A 25,091-nucleotide genomic window follows, 5' to 3' on the forward strand; every position below is an offset into this window, starting at 1 on the left:
CCCCCTTCACCCTCCTGCCACTAAGGAATCTTTAGTTTCCTTAACTATTAGCTTAACCATTCTCAAGTCTTCATTTTGGTGGCATTAGGTTGGCATGAGGTCTGGTCATGTGACTCGCAGGCCCATCCCTGGTCTGTCGCTTTCTTGCCCTTGCTAGCCCACTTCCTTGCTGGGTTTAAACTCTCATCTAGATACAGATGACAGAAGTCTTCACCTCGAGCCCACACTGGTCCCCTGTTCCTCTTCCCACTGGTATCTCAAGTACAGGGGGCCAGGCTCAGCTTGCATTTCCCCTCAAACCTGCTCGCTCTCCTCTGCCAACCCCAGTTGGAAACCTAAAGTTAGCTGAGTTTTCTTTTTTTTTTTCCCTACTGTTTTCTCTCCCCAATTATCACTTGCCAGTGTATCCTGTTTCTCTGACCCACATCCTAATTCAATCTGGCTCCACCCCCTCCACTGCCAGGTGAGGCTTAGAATCTCCAGATGTCCTTCCATACAGGTGCAAGATCCACCCCAGGTTTTCAGTATTCCTCTTTCCGCTCAGCACTGAAACTCCTAACTTGTTCCTCCTTAGCCTGGTAAGGAAAAATATTCCTAACATTTAAGAATGTAGGAGCAGAACCTAGGTGTCCTTCAACGGAGGAATGGATACAAAAAATGTGGTATATTTACACAATGGAGTACTATTCAGCCATTAGAAACAATGAATTCATGAAATTCTTAGACAAATGGATGGAGCTGGAGAACATCATACTAAGTGAGGTAACCCAGTCTCAAAAGATCAATCATGGTGTGCACTCACTGATAAGTGGATATTAGCCTAGAAACTTTGAATACCCAGGACATAATCCACATATTAAATGATGTCCCAAAAGAACGGAGGAGTGGCCCCTTGTTCTGGAAAGACTCAGTGTAGCAGTATAGGGCAATTCCAGAACAGGGAAGCGGGAAGGGGTGGATGGAAGAACAGGGGGAGGGAAGAGGGCTTATGGGACTTGCTGGGAGTGGGGAACCAGAAAAGGGGAAATCATTTGAAATGTAAACAAAAAATGTATCAATAAAAAAAAGAATGTAGGAGCAACGACACACCCCTCTCTTTAGCAAAGGACAGTCTCGTGTACATACAAGCTCACAAGTTTCTTACTAAAAGTTCAGGGAATCCATCACGTCCTGAGAATCCACCCCTTGAGCGTTCTGGGCGCACAGTTCTGGCGCCTCCTCCTTCCTCATTTCTCCACTGCCCTCCACACTCCCTCCTTCCTTGATGCTTTGACACCGCTCAGTGGGACCTGGATCTGTGTCCACTTCACTTTTCTCCCAGTTTCTTCCTGAAAAACCTTTTCTAACCCTCATTGCCTGGACAACTGACTTTTGGTGCTAGCTAAGACAAAAGTCTCTAACGCTTACAAAGCAACTACTATGTGCTCGGCCTTCTCGAGGCACTCCAAAGGCACAAAAGACTAGGTTTTGCCATCACAAGCCATGTAGCTGGCGGAGAAGTCAGAGTAGAGGGTGTCACTGTTGAACTCTAGGTTGTGCTTCCATTAATTCTGTCTTTGGATTCACTGTATCTTACAACAGCAGTTCTCAATCTCCTAATGCTGAGACCCTTAAATATAATTCTTCATGTTGTGGTGACCCCAACCATAAAACTACTTTGTTTCTACTCCATATCTGTAATTTTGCTACTGTTATGAATCACAGTGTAAATATCTGATATGCAGCCCTCAAAGGGTCTTCAACCCACAGGTTGGGAACTGCTGTCTTACAGGGATTCTTTTTCCAGGAGGTAGCTCCCAGAGTGTACATCTGATTTGGTCTCTTTTCTTCTTTTAGGCACAGTACATTGTTTCAAATGGAATGACTGAGAACGGTCACTTAACTATTGGCTAGATAGGAAGAAATGAGAATTTAACCAGTAAAGCCTGAGGCTGCATCCCTGCCACAGACCCTTGCTCGAAACGACCCCACCAGCTTCTCTGCAGAGAGCTTGGCTTTGGACTCAGAAGGTGACAACACCCTATAGCACAGTGCAGGGAAGACACTAGCCAGGGCACAGTCTGTGGCAAGTCCAGACAGCCCTTGTCTGGCCTTGGGAGTACAGTGAAACTGGGGGGCTGGAGGTGGAAAGCGGGGAGGGCGTTCCAGAAGGAAGTTGAACCATAGGTTAACATACAAGGGACAGATAGGATGGGGGGAGGGGAGGGGCTGCAGGATGCTCTCACACACAGTAGCTGGCAAATCAGATGCATTCTAAAATGTTAATGGCTTCCCAGGCTTCTTCTTAAAGACACATTTGACATATATCTAGGCTGGGCTTGGACCTTCTGGGATGATCTTAAGAACTTCAAGTGTTAGGGGTGCCCTTTCTAAGTCTATGAATTCGGGTAAAATGAGATTGCTTCCATGCTTGAGAGAGAAGCGCTTTCCTGATGTTGAGTTGTACTGAAAGAATCTTAGGAATATTTTGCTTGTCACTTATTCAAGTACTTTTTAATCTTGGAAGAAATTGAACAAAACATTAAGCTCTCTGTTCTGGGCGCTGAGTGAATGAACACCTGCTTTAGCAGCCACATGAAGGCTGAAGGCAAAGGAATGCAGGCGGGCTCCTGCGGGCGGGCGGGCTCCTGCAGCTGTGGCGCTGCATCTAGGGAGAAGTACACTTCTGAAGTTCCCTGCAGCACTAGTGCATGTGGTGACACAGCTGTTCCTTAGAAAGGGCAGGGGTCTACCCTGTGAGACTTTGCTAGTCTATAGGGGAGAGAGGGAGGAATGTGCTTGCTTTGGGGGACTAGGGTGACACGATTTGTGTCAGTCCCAAATAAGATCTTCTTTAAAATTAAAAAAACAATTAGACTCATTTGTATGTGTATGTGGTTTCCGTGGATGGTGGGTGGTGTGGTGTATGTGGTATGTGGTGTGTGTTGGAGTGGGTATGTAGTGTGGTATGATGTGTGTGTGTCTCTGTGTGTGTGCTGTGTGGTATGCATATTTGTGGTGTGTGTGTGTATGTGTGTGTGTGTGTGTGTTTGCCTGTCTCTGTCTCTCTGTGTGGTGTGGTATATGTGGTATGTGTGTGTGTGTGTAGTGTGGTGAATGTGTTTTTTGTGTGTATGTCTGTACCTGGGTGTGTGCTGTGTACTATGTTTGTGGTGTATGGGTGTGCTTGTGTGCTCTCTCTCTCTCTCTCTTTCTCTCTCTCTCTCTCTCTCTCTCTCTCTCTCTGTGGTGTGGTATGTGGTATGTGTGTCTCTCTGTGTGTGTATGTGTATGTGTTTCTGTCTGCCTTGTCTGTCTCTGTCTCTGTATGTGGTGTGGAATGTGCGGGTGTGTGGTGTATGTGTATGTGTGTATTTATCTGTCTGTTTCTGTCTCTCTGTGTGTGATGTGGTGTGTGCATGTGATATATATATATATATATATATATATATATATATATATATATATGTGTGTGTGTGTGTGTGTGTGTGTGTGTATGTGTGTGTGTGCATGTGTGTGTGGTGTGTGTCTGTGTATGTGTGTGTGCTGTATGGTGTATGTGTGTGGTATGTATGTGTATGTGTATGTGTGTGTGTGTCTGTCTCTGTCACTGTGTGTGTATGGTGTGTGTCTGTCTGTCTGTCTGTCTCTGTGTGTATGTGTCTATCTGTCTGTCTCTGTCTGTCTCTGTCACTGTGTGTATGTGTGTGTGATCGAGGGCAACTTTGCAGAGCTGTCTCTTTCCTTCTATGGTGATGATTGCAGGGATGGAACTCTGGTCCCAGGCTTGGTGGCAAGTACCTTTACCCACAGAGCCATCTCCCCAGCCTCTAAATAAGATCCTGAGAAGAAAATCACCAGAGAGCTCAGGACAATGCAGTTTACTACAGTGTGACTAGAAGTTACCAATATTGTCTGTGCTGGACCAAACATCTCCCACTCTGTCACGGCCTAGCCTACTGATTTTGTGTTTAAATATTGGTCAGTTAGCTTAGGAGCCTCAGGAGGAAGGAGATCTCAGGCTCTGCTCTTGATCCCGTTCCCACACTGTGAACCTCCCCTTTCTTCTCTTTCTTTTGATGTTTCTTCCCACTGATCCAGCTTCTGAGTCCTCTATAAATTGTGCATCCCATGCAGTCAGCTCTCTTTCAGAGCTGGTTACTAACCCAGAATGGCCAGCCTAAGATTCAACCCTCTCTGGCTTAGCCTGGGCCACCAGGAGCAGGTGTGGATGGACACGCAGACCGTCCTCTAAGGCCTGTGCACCTGTGGCATGCCCATAGCCTCAGGCTCTTACTCGATGACTGGGCTTATTAAATATACAGTTTACACAAGCTTGTTATCCTAGGTTGGGACACCTCAATGCTTACGTTGTCAAAGTAGAAAGGGGGAGAGACTAAGAGTCAAAAGACCAGGGAAAGCAAAGCTAAACTAGGACAAAGCTGAGGCCTGGCATGGGGGGCCCTGGCTTCCGACCCTCTGACTGGAAGGCAAGGATTCTAACAAAATATGGAGGTCACAAACTGTCTTAGGGCCACACAGCCTCAGCACTCCGGGGGGGGGGGGAGTGGGGTCATGGCAATTTGATAAATTTTAGTTGGGGATGAAATGGGAGAGCGAAATGTGAACCATTTCATAACATTCCCTGTGAGAATGAGGAGGTTGGGTGGGTGGGTGGGCGGTGATCCCAGAGTGCACTGCGTTCTCAGTCTGCTGTATGATTGACCTCAGTGCAGCTCAGCCTGTGACCTCACTAGCTTTGCCTCATCTTCCCCTCTCCAGCAAGAACGCAGCTCTGAGGATGCGAGCCTGTTTCTCCTTTTTCATGTCTGCTATGCACAACTGATAGTTACCTTGGTCTCCACGCAAGTCTTGTCTTATTATTTTTTGTCTTGCTTGTTTTAAAGAATTATTTTGTATGTATTTACATGTGTCTTCATGTGTTCTTGTGCTTTGGGGTGCCCACAGAGGACAGAAGAGGGCAGATTTCCTGAGGCTGGAGTTATGAGCAGTTATGAATTGCCTGATGGGGGTGATGGGAACTGAACTCTGGTCCTCTAAAGAGCAAATGTTCTCCACAGCTGAGCCATCTTCCCAGCCCTGCTCCTTAAAAAACAGTATTTTTGGGCTCTTACTATTTTGTTGTTTGATCTTTCAAGCTCTATGCTGAGATGACCTATAACTTTTTTTTTTCTTACACAAACACTTAAGACTAGGAATTTCCCTCTGAGGGCCACTTTGGCTGCACTCTGAGTTTTGGTATGCGGTGTCTCAGGAATTGAGCAGTTCCAAGTGTTCCTTAGCTCACATTGCCTCATACATTACTCTGATGTGTGTTTTGAATTTGGAAGCATGTAAGATTTTAAAAATTGGTTGATAACTTAGTTTGCTATGGTTATTTAATTTTTTCATTCTGAAACATGAATGTGATCTCTATAATGCTGATCCTTAGGCAGGTGGCAGGGAAGAAGTGACTGAGCAGAAGGTTGTTTAAGTATGTTTTATTTTATTTTTTAACTTTTTCTGTTACAATAGATGAATAGAAGACTATCCTACCAGATTTCAGCCACTCACTCTAGAATGCTTCATTATCTTATGGGCCACTAAAGAAAATCTTTGCCCATTAAATTGTGATGCTTTATTGATTAACAGAATCATTTTAATCTCAGAGATGTTAGAGTGTGGGGGGAACATTGTGTGTCTTCTAACTAAAGTGATACATTTCTGATCATTTAGCCTCTCATCCCAGATAGCCCTACACGCCTAGTCACTAGCTGGGACTTTGTTCTGGATCCATAATCTGTCAGCAGCTATTTATTTGTCTTTTACTGTATTACTCAAACCACTTATTTTTTTAATCAGATTTTGGATAGTTGACCTAATAATGATCTGAGAGATGCACATAAATCTCCTCGGACCAGAAGATAGTGGGTCCTTTTGTCATTCTTTCAGATTTGCTTTCTAAGTGTCATGGGTGTGCCATTGCACGTAGATCAGATCATGTAACTTCTGGGTTAATTGCTCCTATGCACACCATGCTGGTCTTCATGACAGTAATACTTTGTCATTGTATCTTTCACATATGACTCTTCCTCCTCTTTCTCTTCTTCCTCCTCCTCCTCTCCCTTCTCTTCCTTTTTTGCTAGAAGGTTTAAGCTACCCTCTATTAAATAGCTACACTATTTTTCTCTTTTGCTCAACATAAATTTTCTCGAATTTTTGGTTTATCTTTGTGCTTTATGGAATGTGTGTTCTTGTAATCAGCAGAGAGCTGAGTGGTTTGGCTGTCCGAGCTGTTGCTCCGGGTTTCCTGGAAGCTGAGCGTGTCCCAACACATCCACTCTGTTTACAGACTATTGGATTCAACTTGTAGCTCTGTGTCTGCCATGGGGTAGCTCAGTATCTCAGCGTTTTTCAAAGCATAGTTTCAGAAAACCATTTTTCCCCCTCTTGTCAACTCTCAAAACAAGGAAATTTCAAACTCAGGGCAAACATTCTTTAAAATACTTAGAGATAAAATATTGAAGAGTCGATCACTCAACTATCCAAGAAAAATAAACCAGCAGGAGTCCTTCAAAACATCTTAAAATATATTTTTATGCATCTGAGGGTTATCAAAATAGAGGCACTGGCAAGCTCCTTCTATTTCAGTTTGTAAGCAGTATTTGAGATCTGAGTTCTGCGCTGTCGTGTCCCTTTGGTTCTCTGCCCTCACTGGTGACGGTGCACCAGACCACAGGTATATTATTAAAGTAACTTAAAAAAACAAAACAGAACAGAACATCGCTTAACCAAACAAAACCTTGAATTTCATGTGGTAGTGTACCTGGAAACCAAGAAGGTGCACTTGGCGGCTGAACTATGACCTCATTTGTATGGGGTGGAGGCTGGCTGACCTGCACCTCACAGGGGAGCCCCTCCAACATCAACAACAAAGGTCTCTCAAATTTATTTCCTCAATGCCCAAGCCAAGCTCCTCCATTACCCTCTGGAGGGCTGAGTTTACCCTTCTCAGCTCACATGCACGGAGATCCACAGTTACACACTCTGAGCTGAGGAAGGCATCTGTACAGTTTGCCAGCCCAGTCTCTGATCTGATGCCAAATCTCTGCCAAGCGGCCAGCTCCCTGTGCTTGAGTAGAGCCCTGTTAGAAGCCTCTCTTACCTGAGTCAGGCAATGACGGAGGCTTTGTAAAAGCCAGCCGGCAGCTGCCTCTCATCCCATTCAGACCCTGCATCTCCACACCTGCTTTACAATGGCCCTCTCTCTGTGCCACATGCGCCCCAGACTATTGGGTTCCAGTTCCATATTCCACACACTACAATTTCTCTCCCCTCCAGCGTCTCTGAGCTCACTCTAAAGAACACTCTTGACCCTGAACACCAAACTCAAATGGAGAGTTTACCTTTGACAGGTTACAGGGCCCATCACCTCCTTAGTTTTAGAAAGCACGCTCCGCTACTGTGTCCAGAAGTCAGGACATCCTCAGAAACCATGACCAGGCCTGCCCCGCAGATCTCACAGACAAATCAAGAGCACATTATCTAGGTCTAACATCACACGGCCAGTGTGAGGATGGCACCAGACTCATTTGATCTGAGGTCAGACTTAGCTTTATTGTCCTCTCCAATCAAGTCTTCCCTGTTTCCCCAACCCACACACTTTAGAGGACACACCACCTTTAACTATAGTAATCCCAAACGTGCAACTGGGCATCCTTTCTTCAAGGCTAAGGAGGAAGCCCTAGGATCCATCCATTTGTGCCTCGGGGCTGCGCCCTGGTCACCCTTGGCACTAAGCGGCTGTGGAACATGGATGTACACTTATTCTGCCTTGAATGACAAAGGGCACAAGGCTGTGGCCTCCATATTAATGGACCTGGTTGTGGTTTACTCCAAGGCAAGGACACACTTTCTCCGCCATGCCCCACACTTGCTTTCTATGTCTTCCTTTGCCCAGACTCCACTTTCTGTCACAGAGCAGCCCTCAAGGCCCCTCTCTACACTACGCCACCCTTGCAGTGCATCCATGTGAGTCGAGATTAAGGAGTGGGATGGGCATGGGAGAGAGCTGGGCAGAGGAGAGACATTCTGCTGTAGAAACCTGTAGGAGGCCAGAGCTTGTGCCCCGGCTGGTCTCATCTTCTTTGCCATTTATGAGGGCCTCCCTCCTGCAGGGGTTTTGAGTTTGGGGAGCCTCTGACTGGGGTGAAAGTTACTCATAGGCAAGCTGCCTATCTGTTCTGATCCTCTGAGTGTTTCTGGAAGAAGCTGTCTGGCTTGGCTTTGCAGGAAGGGCCGCTGAGAGGCTGGGAAATAACCCCAGATGCCACGTGTGTTAACTCCAGATGCCGTGTTAGTGCTGATTCCTCTAAAAATGTGCAGAAGTGGAAGCTTCTAGTCTTTAGGACAAATGGGGTATTTTGCAGGTCCTATGTCCTATTGTACCCCAGACAGTACAATATTTACCCCTGGGGTGTCTTTCCCACTAGGGCATTTGTCTTATAGCTTCTGGAAGGCAAGGGCTGGCTATTGTTCCCAGAGTCTCACTCTGACCACCTGTCCACAGTACTGGTTTTACACACAGTGGTCCTAATACAGTATCTCTGGTTTTATTTGCTATGATGGTTCTAACCTGGATGAAATTTCCTCACCAGAGTCCCTGTGTTGGTAGCTGCAGTATGGATTATTCATTCCAACGGCAGACTTTGATGAATGTTTTGATGGATGGACTGTTTACTTGACCTTGGAAAACAGAAGGAAAAATGTCTTCTCTGATTTGCACTCTGAAAGGCACACCAGCCTCTTTTTTTATTATGTTGGAAGACAAGCTTGTGTCTCAGCCCAGGCTACTGGACTCGCTCCCTACCCGGCTGGTGAAATTGAAGAAGTTTTGGCAATGATGGCCATGCCAGGCATCTGTTTACCTAGAGAGCTGTCTGACCGTGAAACCAGTTGCATCTGTGTGTTCCAAGTTCCTTTAAATCTATTGGTAACAGATCTGAATTGACACAGGCAATGGGCCTAGGTGGTGGTGCTGGAAGGAACTCCTCAGGCAATGCTGCGCGGTGGTCCCTGCCCTTTCTATAGCCCGTACCTGCAGCAAGTGTGGCCTGTTTGGCACATCCCATTCTGATCAGCCTCAGCAAGGCAGATGGTCCCCTTCAGGCAAATTCCTATATTTATATCAGTAAGAGGGTTCTTTCTAAAGGAACACAGAGCATATAGGCTTTGCATGGAAGGCAATGGGACTCATACATGAATGAATGAGGTGTGAGTCAAGAGAACTCCTATTTCTTAAGTGGATTTTAGTGTCTTTTCTCTTTTTAAACTTTGGATGGAGAAATAAGAGTTAGGTGGATATGAAGGTAAGAGTCTTTCCTGGTTAGGATTTACTTGTTAAAAATGTAGATTCCTAGACTAATTCTGATTCTTAAGAGTTTTCCAACCATTGTACTATGGACACTTTGAGACAGATAATTCTTTACAGGGAGCTGGGCATTTAAGTTCTTTCCCAGGTCTCTGTCTCTCTTTCTATCACACACACACACACACACACACACACACACACACACTCACATACATTCACACACATTCACATATACTCACTCAAATGTATATTTATAGAAAAAATACCAAGAGTTGTAAAGAACAGTCTGGACTTAGGATGAAATGATGAAGAATTTGGAGGGAGTGCCAACAAGATGCCTCTGCAGGCTGAGGCGCTTACTACCAAGCCTGGCCACCCAAGTTTGATCTTGGTCTTGGGACGAATATAGTGGAAGGAATATACACTCTCTCAAAAGTAATCATCCTTGGGCTTATGTGTGCCCCTCCCCCACATATTAATAAGTAACTGTAATAAAATCATTTAATAAAGAAAAATTAATAACAATTCTTGGAGAACAAGCTGGAAGCTGGGGAATATCCACAGAAAGGGAACAGAGTCCTAAAGGTGAAGTGTAGAATAGCCACCTGTGGTGTGAAGTGTAGCATAGCCACCTGTGGTGTGAAGTACAGCATAGCCATCTGTGGTGTGGTGTGGCATAGCCACCTGTGGTGTGAAGTATAGCACAGCCACCTGTGGTGTGAATTGTAGCATAGCCACCTGTGGTGTGAAGTACAGCATAGCCACCTGTGGTGTGAAGTATAGCACAGCCACCTGTGGTGTGAAGTATAACATAGCCACCTGTGGTGTGAAGTATAGCATAGCCACCTGTGGTGTGAAGTATAGCACAGCCACCTGTGGTGTGAATTGTAGCATAGCCACCTGTGGTGTGAAGTACAGCATAGCCATCTGTGGTGTGGTGTGGCATAGCCACCTGTGGTATGAAGTATAGCATAGCCACCTGTGGTGTGAAGTGTAGCATAGCCACCTATGGTGCCACACTGGTGAGGTCACAGATGTCACCTGGATAAGGATTTCAAAGGTAGTGATGCATGCCCTGCTTAATAAACATGGCTTTACCGTGCTTCCAGAAGCTTGACTATTGCCCCAAGGCTACTGCTTACTTTACTCCAAGTGCTAATGCACTGAGGAAATGTTTTTTATACCAAAGAAGCAACGGAAGACCGGAAGACTGCAGCCCAGCCTTGTTTGACTTATCAGTAAACTGGATTTATTGCTTTCCTGCCCCCTGGTTACCCTGGAAGCAACATCTTCAAAGTTTCTCCTCCCTGATCCTAACAGCCAGGCTTATTATACCCTTAGAGGGAACCTTTATGGGGTGGCGGGTAGCTGCCACAAGAGATGTGCCGGATGTCTTGTAAGGGGCAGAGAGATGTGTCATTAAACTAATGAGGCCATCATTCATCGATGGAGGACTGTGGTTTCCAGTCCCTTTAAGCATGTCCCATTCTTCCAATTAAAGTCATATAATATGAGGTCTGAGACCAGTTAAATCACCTGCCCTCCACAGTTGGGATGGTTTTTGTTTATTTTTTAAAACATATTCTTATATAGTGAATAATGGACTTGAATTCACAATGTAGCTGAGAACTATCTTGAAGTCCTGTTCTACAGCCTGTCTCACCAGGGCTAGAATAACAGGTGCGCATCACCACGCCTGACTTTGGAGCTAGGGTTTCTGACTCAATAGCCTGAATCAATCCCATTATTCTGTAAGCACAGTACATCATTCTATGCCTACAAAATCCAGGGTTTCTTTCTTTGATGCCTCACACTGAAGATCATTGAATTTTTATCTTTGTTAAAAAAAAAGATTTTTGTCTGACCAGTGACATCACATGGGTTTTTTAAATAGTTATTAATTATTGTTTTTAGATAGGCCTTTTCCTACACAAATTAGAGAGAAAATGGAAGCATATTCTCCATTTATTTAGTGGCTAATTGGACTTAGAGCCTGGGTATAACTTTATATTCCCTTCTTTGAAGATTGTGGTTTTTGCAGTCCCACAAGAAACACAAGCACCCTCTCACCAGGAGCTCACAGTTAACCAGCAGTGGGAGCCTGGCATCATGTCACATCCTGGTGACAAGACCAAGGGGGGGGTGCATGTCCCTGGAGAGGAGCAGTTGTAACATTGAGAAGCGGCCTCAACCAAAAGGCAGCTGGCATGGGAACAGAGGTGGAGGAAGAAGCCCGGGATTCACGGGTTTGCAGGGGTCCCGAGCCCTTGCAAAGGCTGCCTTCCTCTGGGCAGAACCTCTGCCCATTACGCCCCTGTAGTTATCATTTTCAAGCTCACCTCTGTGGCATTACCTCCTCCACAGACAGCTCAGGGCTCTTTTTGGCCCCCTCCTCTCTGAAATCTTACAGACTTTACACCTGATTCACACAACCTGTTCTCTCTGTGTACATCCTTGTGTGGGCATGACAGAGCCCATACGATACCCTCTGGTACCATTTCTCAGGGGCTGTCTGTTTCATTCTTTTGGAACTCTCTAAGTAGGCCAAGCTGGCTGGTGAGGGAGTCCAAGGGTCTGCCTGTCCCAATCTCCCCATACTGGAGTGTGCGCTACCATGCCTGGCTATTTTCTCAGGTGGGTTGAGATCAATCTCAGGGACTGCCTGAGTGAGCTATCTCCAGCCTCATTGTTCTTCTTTGCATACTCTTCAGCCTGGTGGGCTCCTTCCAGTAAGGGCAGCTTTGCAGCTTGTTAACAGGATACTGGATACTCAGTTGCTGTTTAAGAAAACTGGTTGCACAGCTTCCTGAATTCTGTCCTCTTTGGGTAAAACATGATAAACTTGTAACATATTTATTTAAAGGAAGATGATCTTCTTTAAAAGCTCCTCAAGGTCCTAAAATTGACTTGCTTTGTACTGTACCAATCCAGTGACTGTTCTGGGCCTCAGGCTACAGTCTGGGAAGGAAAGGGGGGCAGGGCTAGGCAACCAGCCTCTGTTGGAAATGCTGGGGAAAGGGGATTGAATGCTGACCCTTTCTATAGCTAGGCAACTCTGTAAAGTTTACCCCGAGTGTAGGAATCTTTTAGTGCTTAAGTGGAAAGAAAATCTGTCCTGTAAATCTGCATGGAATTTCTACTTCCTGCCAGGACAGCAGTTATTCCCTGTGGCTGTTGGAACCTTGGGACACACTTGTCCAAATGGGCATCAAATAAAGTGAGAAAAGTCTTAGCTTCATATTTTAAAGTGAGTTTTGCTTCCAGGTGATGGGTTGGGCAGGCCGGGTTTGGCATAGGCAGGTCTAACCCTTCACTTAGGCCTCAGGGATCCTTTCTGATCTAAAAACCACATCCTCTGGACAAATACCAGCCTGAGGCTTCAAGTCACTTCTAGATGGCCATACCCTCCACCTTCCACAAAACCTCTGCTTTGCCCTAGGAAGTTTCAGTGTTTAATTAGAGTTTCTGCTTGGGCCTGGCAGGGAGTAGAGCTTTATGTTTGAACTGGGAGTTTTTTGCCATCTTGTTTGTCTCCTTTTAACCACTGAAGTGTGGCTGAGTGATAGTGTGTATGCCATGGCCGTGTCTTTTCATCAGAGTCCCTCCATTACTATAGGACCCAGGATAGGGGACCCGATTCTCTAGAGGGAATCAGTTAGCTCAAACTGTGTGTGTAACTTAGGTAGATATTGAATTGAAGATCCTACAGCCTAAGCCTCCAAAGGGCTGGGCTTACAGGTGTGCACCATCACACTCAGTTCCCTCAAAAGTTTTGTTTAAGTTTCCATCATAAAACCCTGATTGAGTGCTGACTAACTCCCAGGCCTTCTGCATGGTGCGGAGAACATTTGTGTAACACTCACAATGGTGTCAGCAAAGCAAAGGAAACAGAAGTAAACGAGAGATAAATAACCCAGACATTCCTACACAAACAGTAACCAGCAAAGTGATGTCCTAATTTCTTCTTACTCCCAGGTCTGCTCCTCCTCCTTCTCCTCCTCCTCCTCTTCCTTCTCCTCCTCCTCCTCTTCCTCCTCCTCCTCCTCCTCCTCCTCCTCCTTCTCAGATTTCTTCCTGCCAACCTGTGGTCATGCCATCCTTTCAGATACAAGATCTGGCCCTTGGGCATGTCTCAAGTTTCATATCCAATGTTTCAGGAGAATCCTCAGCCACTGGTTCAACACAGAACCTTCTTCCACAGCCAAGCCGCTCCTCTCATTGCCATTTGCCCACAGAGGGAGCTTTCAAATGCAGGTCAGATATTGCAGCTCCCCTCTTCCAAAGCCCACGTGTTCACATCAACCACCCCCCCCCCCACGCTACCCCACTGACTTCCTCACCTAGCCTGTCTTACTCCACCTCGGATGCCTTGGGGTCTGAGCAACGACCATTTCTAAGTAGTGACACTCCTCTATGACAGCCTTAGTCATCATCATTTCTCATTGTCTAGTCCAGTTACACTGGCTTATTACCCATACAGGATGGAGAAGGCTTGCAAGGAAGTATTAGGAAGGATAGTCATGTCCACCATGAAACTCAGCTTCCTATGCCTTCACAAGGTAAAACATTTTTGCTTTGTTTGGCTTCAGGACACCTGCTATCTCTCTTCTATCCATGACAAATACTAAGGATATGATACCAATTACTAAAGAGTTCTAGCCACATGCTTTTCAATGGCTAACCAGGATGGACCTTTGTAAATACACTCACTGACCACCCCCATTGCAAGGAGGAACTAGTGGAGAACAAGCACTTAGTTAACAAAAGAAAATATCCAAATAAAGGTGGTGCTAGAAATGCCCCTGTTAGGGGATGGAGTCTTTAGATGAGTGAGCTCAGCCCCAGCTGCCCAGATAGGCTGAGCTCCGAGACAGCGGCCCAGGTCAGAGGGGACTTCATAGGGCCAGGTGTTCCCAATCAAGTCCTCCCTTCCCTGAATCACCTTCTCAGAATGCCTTGGGATCCCAACACAGCGAGGCACACGCTCAGCCAGAGTAGCATGAGGTGAAGCTGGTATGCACACACACTCTCTCTTTTAAACACATATTTTTGACTTATTGGGCATCACAGTTTAAAACAAAACAGTTTCTGAGGTGACTGTAGGAGTAGCCAGAAATGAAAACTTCTAACAGGAAGGAAGGCAGGAGCCAGCAGAGGCTACTTGTGTCACCAGTGCAAGGCCCCTTCAGCCTCTCTCTGCCTTCATCAGTTTTGTTTTCCCCTAGGGAAGTGGTTCTCAACCTTCCTTTAGTATAGTTCCTTGTGTGTGGTGACCCCACTGAAAATTATTTTTGTTGCTACTTCCTAACAGAAATTTTGGTACTGTTATGAACTACCGTTCATAACAGTAAATATGTAAATATCTGTGTTTTCTGATGGTCTTAGGTGACCCCCTGTGAAAGAGTTGTTTGACTCCCAAAGGGGTTGTGACCCACAGGTTGAGTACTGCTGCCCTAAATTATTTCCACAATCACATAAACAAGTCTGCATGTTCCCATCCTTAACTAATAGGTTCTCTATGAATCTATACCTTCCTTTAGCTGATACCCATTTCCTGCTTCCTTAAAAAACAAAACCAACCAAACAAGCAAAACCCCCAAAGCTCTTTATGACATGTTTTCTATGTTACCTAATGCCTTCTTGGCTACCCTCTCATGGTGTATCTGACCCAGGGGCTCACCCTTACTATAGACAACTGAACCATCTGGATAGGCCAGGACGACCAGAACTCCTCTTCAACACCAGAAACAGAGAACCTGGCACACTTCACAGAAAAGCACACTCTGACCCAGCTGGTAGCAGGGCTCAGTGGGCAGAACAAAGAACCAGAAGACATTCCACGGGTGACATTGGGGAAGCTTGGGGTTCAGGAAGAGCCGTTGAAAACGATCATGGCAATGAGCTGGAAGGTTTGGACTTACACAGTGTGTGGTGGTGATGATGACGGAGCTGGAGATGAAGGACAGGCCGTCGTTCATGCTGACCTGCAGTGCGGCTTTCCTGCAAAGGCAAGGGAACCAGATGCACTTAGCATGGTGTGCTGTGAACTGCAGACTGAGAGCCAGCCAGAGCTTGCTCCCCCCTCTGTGGGGCCTGACACTCTTCCGTGGAGCAGTCTCCGGGCCACACACCTGTGGCATCCAAGAGACGCTGAGATGTGTCACTTGATGTGGCAAGGCAGGACGTTAACTTTGGATTACAGGGACAAGAGGGACCTGCCTTTATTTAACCTGTTTATTATACCTCCTGATAAGATAAAACTTTTTCTTTCTTTCTTTCTTTCTTTCTTTCTTTCTTTCTTTCTTTCTTTCTTTCTTTCTTTCTTTCTTTCTTTCTTTCTTTCTTCTCTCTCTCTCTCTCTCTCTCTCTCTCTTTCTTTCTTTCTTTCTTTCTCTTTCTCTTTTTCTCTCTCTTCCTTCCTTCCTTCCTTTTTTATTCTTTTATTTTGAGACAAGGTTTTTCTGTGTGGCCCTGGCTGTCCTGGAACTTGGCTATGTAGACCAGGCTAGTCTTGAACTCATAAATCTGCCAGCTTCTTTCTGCCTCCTGTAAAGGTGTGTGCCACTAAAACCTGACAGATAAAGCATTGGTAAGAGCCATCTAAGTCAACGGGATAAACTGGAGAACCCGTGAGCTGCATGCTCAGCTCTTGTTAACATGGGCTCAGTGGTCTGGTGGGGCAGTGCTGTGGCTCCATTAGACTCCCTGAGGTACAGCTGTGGACAGACTGGGCTGCCTTCTCCTGGCCTCTGGCTATTAAGTCTCACATCATGCTATACAGTTGTGGGCTGGGTAGCAGGCCCCAGTGTCACAGGCTGACTGTAGACTCTTGTTCAGAGGTCTCAGTGGGAACAAACAATGGAAGGAGACTGGATTAAGGACTTTAGTGTTTTCCCTGGAGGCCATCTCCTAGAGGCCAGGCATGGTTCTGGGGAGGCTCTTTTCGGTTCTGTAATCATCTGGGCTCACCGGGCCCCATGTAGTCCTATTGTCACTCAGGGTGCTGAGCCTGCTGACATCTCCCCAGCTCTTGTTTAAATGGCCCCATGAGATGGCTCCTGTACATGAGTTCAGGGAATGTAGGTGAATGACTGAGACTCGGAGGAGGACCGAGGGTGGTGATGACAGTCATGAACCAGCCACAGTGCTTACTTTGCTTTTCTGAGTCTCTTTGTTTTGAAGGAACAGATAACAGTCACTTTCCAGGACACGGATGATGACAGGGTGAGGTAATACATGTGAGAACTTTCTAGAAATGTGGTTGGGACTGAGTCAGCAGACTCAGGCTTGAGCGCAGGCTCTTCCACCGGCTGCGGTGTGACCCTGAGCAAGTTATTCAAATCCTTTTAGCTCGTTTAAAGGGGAGTCATATTCACTGTGAACAGTGGAGGATGAAGAGCGATTCAAACTGCCTGGTGCCTGGCTGGCTAGAGCTTTGGCGCCATGGTCATTGGCAGAATCTAGAGAAAGGTCCCACAATGATTATGAAGAAATATATCGCTGTCCCTCTCTTCTCCCCGCCTCTTCCTGTCTGGCTGTAGGTCTCCGTGGCTGATGAAAACTTACATGCCAACTTCTTTCAAGATTGGTGCTGGGCACAGCAAGTAGGTATCTTCCACAGCAAAGGGCTTCTCATCTGTAAAAAGGAAGTCACAAGGTTATGGTTTCCAATTCTGTATCTTTGGAGATCGTCAACCAAGTCCAGAGGGACAGGATGAAAATAGAGAACCGTGTGAAGGAAAACCTCCTCTTGCTTTGGCTTATGGTTGGAATATAAAATGTCCCCTGAGAGTTGAAACCAAGTACCAGGCTGGCAGAGGCAGGAGGTGGGGTGAAGGAATCACTGGGGGGCAGATACTGCTGTTTTGGTAGTGTTTCTCTCTCTCTCTCTCTCTCTCTCTCCCTGTCCCTCCCTCCCTCCCTCCTCCCTCTCCCCCCTTCCTCTCTTTCTTTCTGGCTAAAACAAGGCGAGGAACTTTCTTCCTTCACATGCTTCCTATTTGATCATCTGAAACTTGTAAGAACTGATCTCCCTCTTTGTTTACGTTGGTATTTGTCAGAGCAGCAGAAAGCTGAAATAGTTCCCCCCTGAAGCACACACACACACACACACACACACACACACACACGCACACGGTATCACCCTAACACATGTGGTAGCAGCCACTAGAAGAGAACTCAGGGCTCCCTTTCTAATGCTGGTCTCCAAGCCCTATGTCCATCTGAGCTAATCCTCATAACCAACACAGTTGGAGTTTACTTCTCTCTAAGGAATAGCTGAAGGGCTCTAAGGAGATTCACATCTACATCCAGTTTGAGAGAGTTCATCCTCATGGAGAAAATGCTCTGTCAAACACAAACAGGTACGGCAAATATCCCCGCATTTCAGAAGGCAGGTAACTTTGTCAGGTCTCATAAATATCCAATAGGAGTTGTGCTTTATTGGAGACCTGGGAAGAGGCAACTTCGGTGGGGCTTGGCATGAGCACTCAGCAGATACAAGTGTGCCCTAAGGTAGGTCATCTTCAGTAGAGAGTATAACCTTTGTGGAGACAGCTAGTTGATAAAGTACTTTTGTGCAAGCATGAGGACCCAAGTTCAGATCCTGAGCATCCTTCTAGCTAGGCAGGGTGCTAGGCACTTGAAATTCCAGCACTGAGGAGGCAGGGACAGGTACATTCCAGGCAGGCTAGTTGAATCACTGCTGCTTCCTTCCTGGAGAGCATACAGGCAGGTGCCACTTTGACAGCTCTGCTAGTGATAGCCTTGGAAGCTAAGGGAGGAAGGGATGTGTGTGTGTGTGTGTGAGAGAGAGAGAGAGAGAGAGAGAGAGAGAGAGAGAGAGAGAGAGACAGAGACAGAGACAGAGAGACAGAGAGAGAGAGAGAGAGAGAGAGAGAGAGAGAGAGAGAGAGAGAGGAGAGAGATATGGAGGGAGGGAGAATGTTTGAATGTTTCTGTGTGGAGACCAGAGGTCGACATTGAGCGTTGTCTTATGTTTCTTCATCTTAGTTTTTGAGATGGGTTTTTTCACTGAACCATAGTTACCCTCCTGGCTTCATCTCTTCAATGCTGGGATTGATTGCAGGCACATGCTGTGCCCAACTATTGTTTGCTTGTTTATCATAGGTGGGTACCAGGGGTTCGAACTCAAGTCCCGCCCTTCTGTGAACCACTTTACCAACTGAACCATCTTCCCATCCCAGGATCATTTCTCAGATGCAAAATGGAGGTTCAGAAAGACAAAGTGCCATCTTAGCTATAGTGAGAGCAGCAAGGCAGGCCCAGGCCCAGATGCTGCATCATCCTGTCGTCATGGAGAGACTTCCAGCTCCAGGGAAGCCTATGTGAGCAAACAAGCCGAACTCTGCCCTGCAGGGCTGGCTAGATGTTGTGTTTATTTCCTTGTGGTGGTTTATCCACAGCTCTTGCATACAGAACCTGTGGTGCAGCCCCACCCACAGAGTCCTGGGCAGCCACAGGATGGCCCCAGAAGGCCTTGTGACTCCAGGCTCCATGCTGTGGTTAGAGCAGGAGGGCTCCTGAGGTGCCTGCATGCACTGGCCCCTGGAACTCCTGTCTCATCTCCCTGCCCTAGCTACCAGGGGTGAGGGGTGAGGGGTGGGGGGTGGGGGGTGGGGGGTGGGGGTGGGGGTGGGAGCATAGGGGTGGGAGGGTGGGAGTGTGGGGGGATGGGAGGCAGGCTGAGGCCTTGGCAGCGGGATATTTCCAATTCTACTCTTTTTGTCTTCCTTTTCTATTCGGGAGACCAAATATTTCTGGGGCAAAGCAGACAGGAGGATGGAGGACTGTGGTTGCTTGGGGTACAGCTCTGATGTCCCCGAGATTGAACCCAGGTTGGGAGGCTGTGGACTCACTTAAAGAGCTGGCATTTTGAGTCTCTGAGAGGGACTGTTTGGTTTGGAGCCTGTTTTCACTTTACCACAAAAATGAGTGGCTTTTTCTCCCTCTCTCTTTAAACAAAGGCGGGCCATTTGGTTTCTATAACTCAGATCATCTGAGTCCTTCCTGGAATGGCCACTTGGGAAGCAGGGCCCAGAGACTTCCTCCTTCGCCACAGAGGGACCCCATGTCTGGTTTGGGGGCCATGCCAGTCACCCCCCCTTCCCGTGGCAGCCTCTGCCAATGCCAGTGTGTTGTGCTGTTTATGGGGCCATAATCCACTCTGAGGACAATGGGGCCCTGCTTCTCTGCTTGCTGGGTGGCCATTTTACTTCACTGCTCCCTGGCACAGCATGGGGGGGAAAGGGTTATGGAGACCAGGACCCTGGAGCAGCCTGCTCTGTTGCTGTTCATAACCAGGGAAAAAATTAGAGAGGGGTGGGAGTTGGAGACTAATTTTTTTTAAATGATTTGAAATGCATGTATTTGGGAGAGTGGAGAGCAGAGAGAGAAAGAAGGAGCAAGTAGCCCCTCTTATAGTGGGCCAGATCTCTGGGGCGGGGCATACCTGGCTATTGCCAGGTAGGTGTGGGGTGGAGCTTAGAACCCCAACAGTGGGAGTTGGAGACCAATTTTTTTTTAAATGAATGCGAAATGCATGTATTTCAGAATTCTAAGCACACCTATGACATGTTAATCTAAATCCTTTGTCTATGAGAGTCTGCTAATCAGACAGAAGTTTGACTTAAATCAGGATTTCAGGACCAATGAGAGTCATTCAGATTGAACATAATCTGGGACCTGGTATCCTGGAAGCTGGCTACAGGTGTGAAGAGGACAGAGGAGATCCTGCCCTGACAGATTCAGGCTCAAATCCCAGGTTTTACTCTGACTACTGTGTAACTGGGGTCAGGTTCATCTACAAACAGTGGCTATGACATCTTTGGGCTGTTGTGTGTAAGTAAATAGGAATGAGTGAAAGCACACAGTATGGTACTTGGGACTCAATGAGGACTCAAGAAACGTCCTTCACTTTGTTACAGTAGCCCCAGAGCCTTTAAAATCCACTGCAAATGTGAAGACCACAATTTTCAAGATGCCCGAGTGCTTATTTATATTGTTTGGCCATACTGACATCATTTAGACAGTAGAGGTTTTATGTGTGTGCATATGTGTGTAGATAAATAAATATGCATAAGGGTTCATCCATCCTTTGTATACAGATAAATGCAATTATGCTGATTTTGCTCAATACTCTATAGCCTTAGTCTTACAAGATGTTCTCATACCCATTGGGAAGGGAGAGACTTTGATTGTAGTACTACAGTTGGGCGCTCACAAATGCTCATTCTCCCAAATGCCAGTAACTTGAGTTAGTACAATACAAGAAGGGCCAGAGCTAGAATTCAAATCCATATTTTGTTGAAATGATCAAGACCCCAAATAGGCAAAGCTAGACCCCAGCAGTGAGCACACCACCCAGGGCCGACGATCAGGAGTCCCAGCCCCATGGCAGGCCTGGAGAATCTTCCTGGAGGCCCTGCTTTAGGGGCCAGAACTAAGACTCTGGGAACCACACTGGATTGAGCCCAGTCCTAGGTTTCTAACCCAAAGAACGTAACATTCTTCAGGTTGAGGAAGAAGTTCCCAGAATTCTTCCTTATAGTTTGGTGATTATGGACTTGGGATAAAACCAAGATTAAAATTCATTAATCAATCCAAGCACCAATCAGAGGGTTCTTTTTAAGACTGATTAAATGATTCAAATACTTTGCAAGTCTTGGCAGCCGTTTCTTGATATAAATATGTATTTCTGGCAAGAAAAAAACAAAACAGAAAAATAGCTCCTAGGCCTTATCTAAGCCTACAAGAATTGATGTAAGCCCCTGAAAGTTTACACTCCTGCTGAGCGATTCTCATGAGTTAGAGAACTGAGGAGCTCTGCTGGACTGCCCTGCTGTCGCTCTCGAGCCCATTGGGTCTAGGGAGCATTGTCACGGCTTGATATGACAATGCTCACATCATGAATACCAGAGCACGGCTCTGCCACACGTGGGGACACAGCCCTGGGCAAAGCTGCTTGCCCTGGGCACCACTTAGAGTTCTTTTCTAGAAGATGACAACCATACTCAGATTTTGTATTATAAATCTGAATGGGAATTATTATGAAAAGCTTAGCTTAGGTCAACACTTGACATGGTAACCTCAGTAGTAAGGTGGAGCTACAGCCTGTGAAACACTAGGTGAGAATGTTCTAAACTGAGGTGTTCTTGCCTCACACCCATCATGTTACATCAGGACCACAGTGTCATGTCTCTCTCTTTCTGTGTCTGTCTATGTGTGTGTGTGTGTGGTGTGTGCATATGTGTGTGTGTGTCTACATATGTGAGATCCACTTATTCAAATAGGGTTTTGGAACACACATACATACACACACACACACACACACACACACACTGTGCAGTGGTTCTCAAGTGGGGGTATTTGCCCCATAAGGGGACAGATGGAAACATCTGACACAAGATGAGGAATGAGGTGGACATTTCCACAAGAATTATCAGCTTTAAACATCGGCACTGTTGGGGGAAATGCCTGCTGCTGTGGTGAGACATCCTCTCAAAACTCAGAGCCCCCTAGGTTGTTATGTCCAGAAACCTCAGAATTGTTAAAGATACTAAGTAGAGGAGAGGGGACATGTCCGGTGGAAGGAGGAAGAGTGGTTTAGGTTCCCACATAGGCTAGGTGGGGCCCAGGCCTCCATAGTGGCCCATAGCATAGCATCTGTGCTATTCTCCTTGGTGAAGGTCATCATGTAAATGTGTATCCTACAGGTACTGGACTGCTACCAGGGTCAGAACCTGATGGGGTAGGGGAGCTGTAGAACCTGGGGACCTAATACACAAACATCCACACGGGTCTGGGATTGAGGGCAGTTACAGCAGGAAATGGAGAGGGTTGCCTGGGTCATTGCATTTGTAGGGAGGGATGTGAATTAAGATCACACCACTGCCCCAGAAGAGAAGGAGGCAAGAGGAGTAAGCCACGCATCCCAGGCAAGGCTCAGATGCCCTGCAGGTCTCTGATGGTCCCCACTGACCTTACATACAAGTTTGAATCTCCAGAGCTCACACATCACTGTTCAAACCTGCTTGTCAGAACATCTCTTCTGAATTCTCAGGATGACATTTCATTTTTATCTATTACAAAAGTAACATGTGCAGTGTAAAAAAAAAATATGAGTTGATGAAACTCCTAAAATATTTGATAATCATAATTTCCAGTGACAAACTTTGTGTGTGTATGTGTGTGTGTGTGTATACATGAAACAAACTCTTCCTATACACCCTAGCCTAGCCTTAAAGTCACGGGTAGCCCAGGCTGTGTTTTCCATATTGGCCTCCTGAGTGCTAAGGTTATTAAGGGTGTGCACCAGCACGCCCAGCTGATAAACATCCCAGAGGCCTTTGGGTCTAACATTTCATTCTCTTGTATTATTTTTATAGAATTATGATCACACTACATATAACTTTGTGGGATTTGGCACTCACCTCTCTCTGAAGTTATTAGAGAAGCTTTGGGTGTTGCAAGAAAACTAAATGAAGGTAATGGGGCCCAGTGTTCTTACAAATCATTTTCTCCTCTCTATAAATCTACAACAAAAATGTCTTAACTGTAGACATTTGTAAAACATACAAATTATCCTCTCAGCAAAGCTTCAGTCTTTAAAATGTTGTAATCCTGAGGTCCAAATCACTGCTGCACTCCAAACAGCTGTAATTTGCTAAGAATAAATATGCTTTCCAAAACCTTGTTTTTCCCCCACCAGCAACAATTCAGGATTCACGCACAAGGCATGTGCCTTGTGACACACAACTCTCCTGGCTGTGCACAATTAGATTTGGAAGATGTTTACTTTTGGAGTTGCCATTAAGAGGCAAGCCTACCCTGAAAGCCCAAAGTCATGAGGACAAGTCACAGTCAGCTCTAGAAGGATGAAATCTTCACAGAAACCCAGAGGAGAGAGGAGGAGGTTCCTATCCTTACCCTCTGAGCATAGCACGTACTGCTGTGGTATGCAAGCTGGGGCCAAAACTGAAATGCACAGGGCTTGAGCCACGGGCGCGAGCCACGGGTGTTCTTTATTGCTTCTCCTCAGTAGACCCAACCTAACCTTTCCCCAATGAATGCTGAGTAAGGAGTTAAACAGCACAGAATTACAGCCTGCCCGGGGCTCCCAGGGTCTAGCCGTGCTCAATACCTTCTCAAGGATCATCCTACGAAAACCACAAAGACAGGGCTGTACCAAGCCCTGCTGCATCACTATATACAAACAGGCACTGTCCATGAAGATCCAGCCACCTGGTGCTGACTGGAGGGGGGGATGCTAACTTCCTACATCAAACAGAAGGGGGAAGGGAAGAGGCAGGCTTCAGGGGGGAACTCAAGCAAACTGGACTCAGTACCGCCTATGAGTCTGTACAGGGATTATCATTTCCTCTTGAGACCACTGAACACTTGATAGCCCCCAACATCAAGTCTGACCGCACATGGGCACTTACAGATAACTCTGTCAGGCTGCCTCCGTACAAGTCTCTGTGGTGGCAAATCTTAAAATCCGCGTTCCCATGATGGATTACAACCTGTCTGCTGATTGTCCGAATTTGAGTGACATGAGCATGCAGTAGCCTACTCTTTCCAGGAGCCACTTTAAAACTAGGGCAAAACCTGTGCTCCATCTGAAAGCCGGGGTGATGGAGGTGCACGCATGGAAAGGAGAGGTCGCAGGGCTCAAGCGAAAGGAACCACCCAGGAAAGCCGGAAGGAGAGGTGTCTTGGTGTGATCACACTGCTAGCTACCGAAAATGATGCTCTAAATCCCAGGCGCTGCCTTCCCTAGACTAGGGTTCAAGCCTCCCCTCTCCGATGTGCAATATCAGACAAGCAATCCAATCCCTCTGAGGCAGGTGCATCTGAGGCAGGTGCATACCAGTCACCTGAGCACTGGAGCTGGGGCTTTGAGATCCTGAGGGAATTCATGTTTAATGACAAAGTAGAGAAGTGGTCCAAAGCCTTGGAGTAAGGTCACTGACCCCCAAGTTGTTACCAGGCCATATAGTGGCCTCTAACACTCCACTTAGTCGAGTTGTTTCCTTATGAACAAAACTGAGGGCACAGATACCTCTTCCCTCCCAGTGTGGCTGTGGTGAAAATGAGGTGACCTGGGGGAGAGATGTCACAGAAGGGCACTTGGACAGCACAGGGACAAGCTAGGCGCTAAGCAAACAGAAGCTGCTACCTCTTAGGTGAAGCTTCCTGGGGAAGAATCAAGACTGCACAGGCTCCCTGTGTCTCTTCTCTCTGAAGCACACGGTGACATTCTCATGGGAGATCAGTGCCTCAGGAACTCAAGCAAATTACATGTAGTGCCCTTGACCAGCACAGTCGATGATGCTCTGACTCACACCAAAGGCTGTTGTTGGGAAGTGTCAGGTTTCCTCTTCCGTTTCCTTTCCCCTCTATCTACTGTCATGGACGCACTGATAAACACCTCTGGGTACCTGCAGCAGCCCTGGCTTCCCAATGATTCCTAAGATGAAATGTATGGTTTCTGGATAATAAGACAAAGTTAAGACAAGCACCCTGGACCATTCACATTCAAATGAGGGTTGTTTGTTTGTTTGTTTGCTTGCTTGCTTGCTTGTTCCCCTTTTGGAAAGCTGAGACACTTTGGGGGGACTTTCAAAATTCCCAGTGTGAGAAAGTATCTTCAAAGGTTACAGAGTCCCATTCTTTGGGAGTGTGCAAAGAGTAAGCGAGGCCAGGCCTGTTAGACAAGAAA

General features: G+C 46.5%; 1 protein-coding gene across 1 annotated transcript in view; it reads right to left on the reverse strand.

The window, feature by feature from the left end:
* Antxr1 (ANTXR cell adhesion molecule 1) overlaps positions 1-25,091 on the reverse strand; it is a 188,343-nt gene that overhangs the window by 83,768 nt on the left and 79,484 nt on the right. Inside the window, exons 11-12 of the mRNA XM_052174247.1 lie at positions 16,916-16,985; positions 15,271-15,349 (exon numbers count right to left, since the gene is read on the reverse strand). Coding sequence (XP_052030207.1) covers positions 15,271-15,349; positions 16,916-16,985 — 149 coding nt within the window. The remainder of the gene's footprint in view (positions 1-15,270; positions 15,350-16,915; positions 16,986-25,091) is intronic.

Source organism: Apodemus sylvaticus, chromosome 2 (genome assembly GCF_947179515.1).
Source record: "Apodemus sylvaticus chromosome 2, mApoSyl1.1, whole genome shotgun sequence".
In the NCBI taxonomy this organism is placed as follows: domain Eukaryota; kingdom Metazoa; phylum Chordata; class Mammalia; order Rodentia; family Muridae; genus Apodemus; species Apodemus sylvaticus.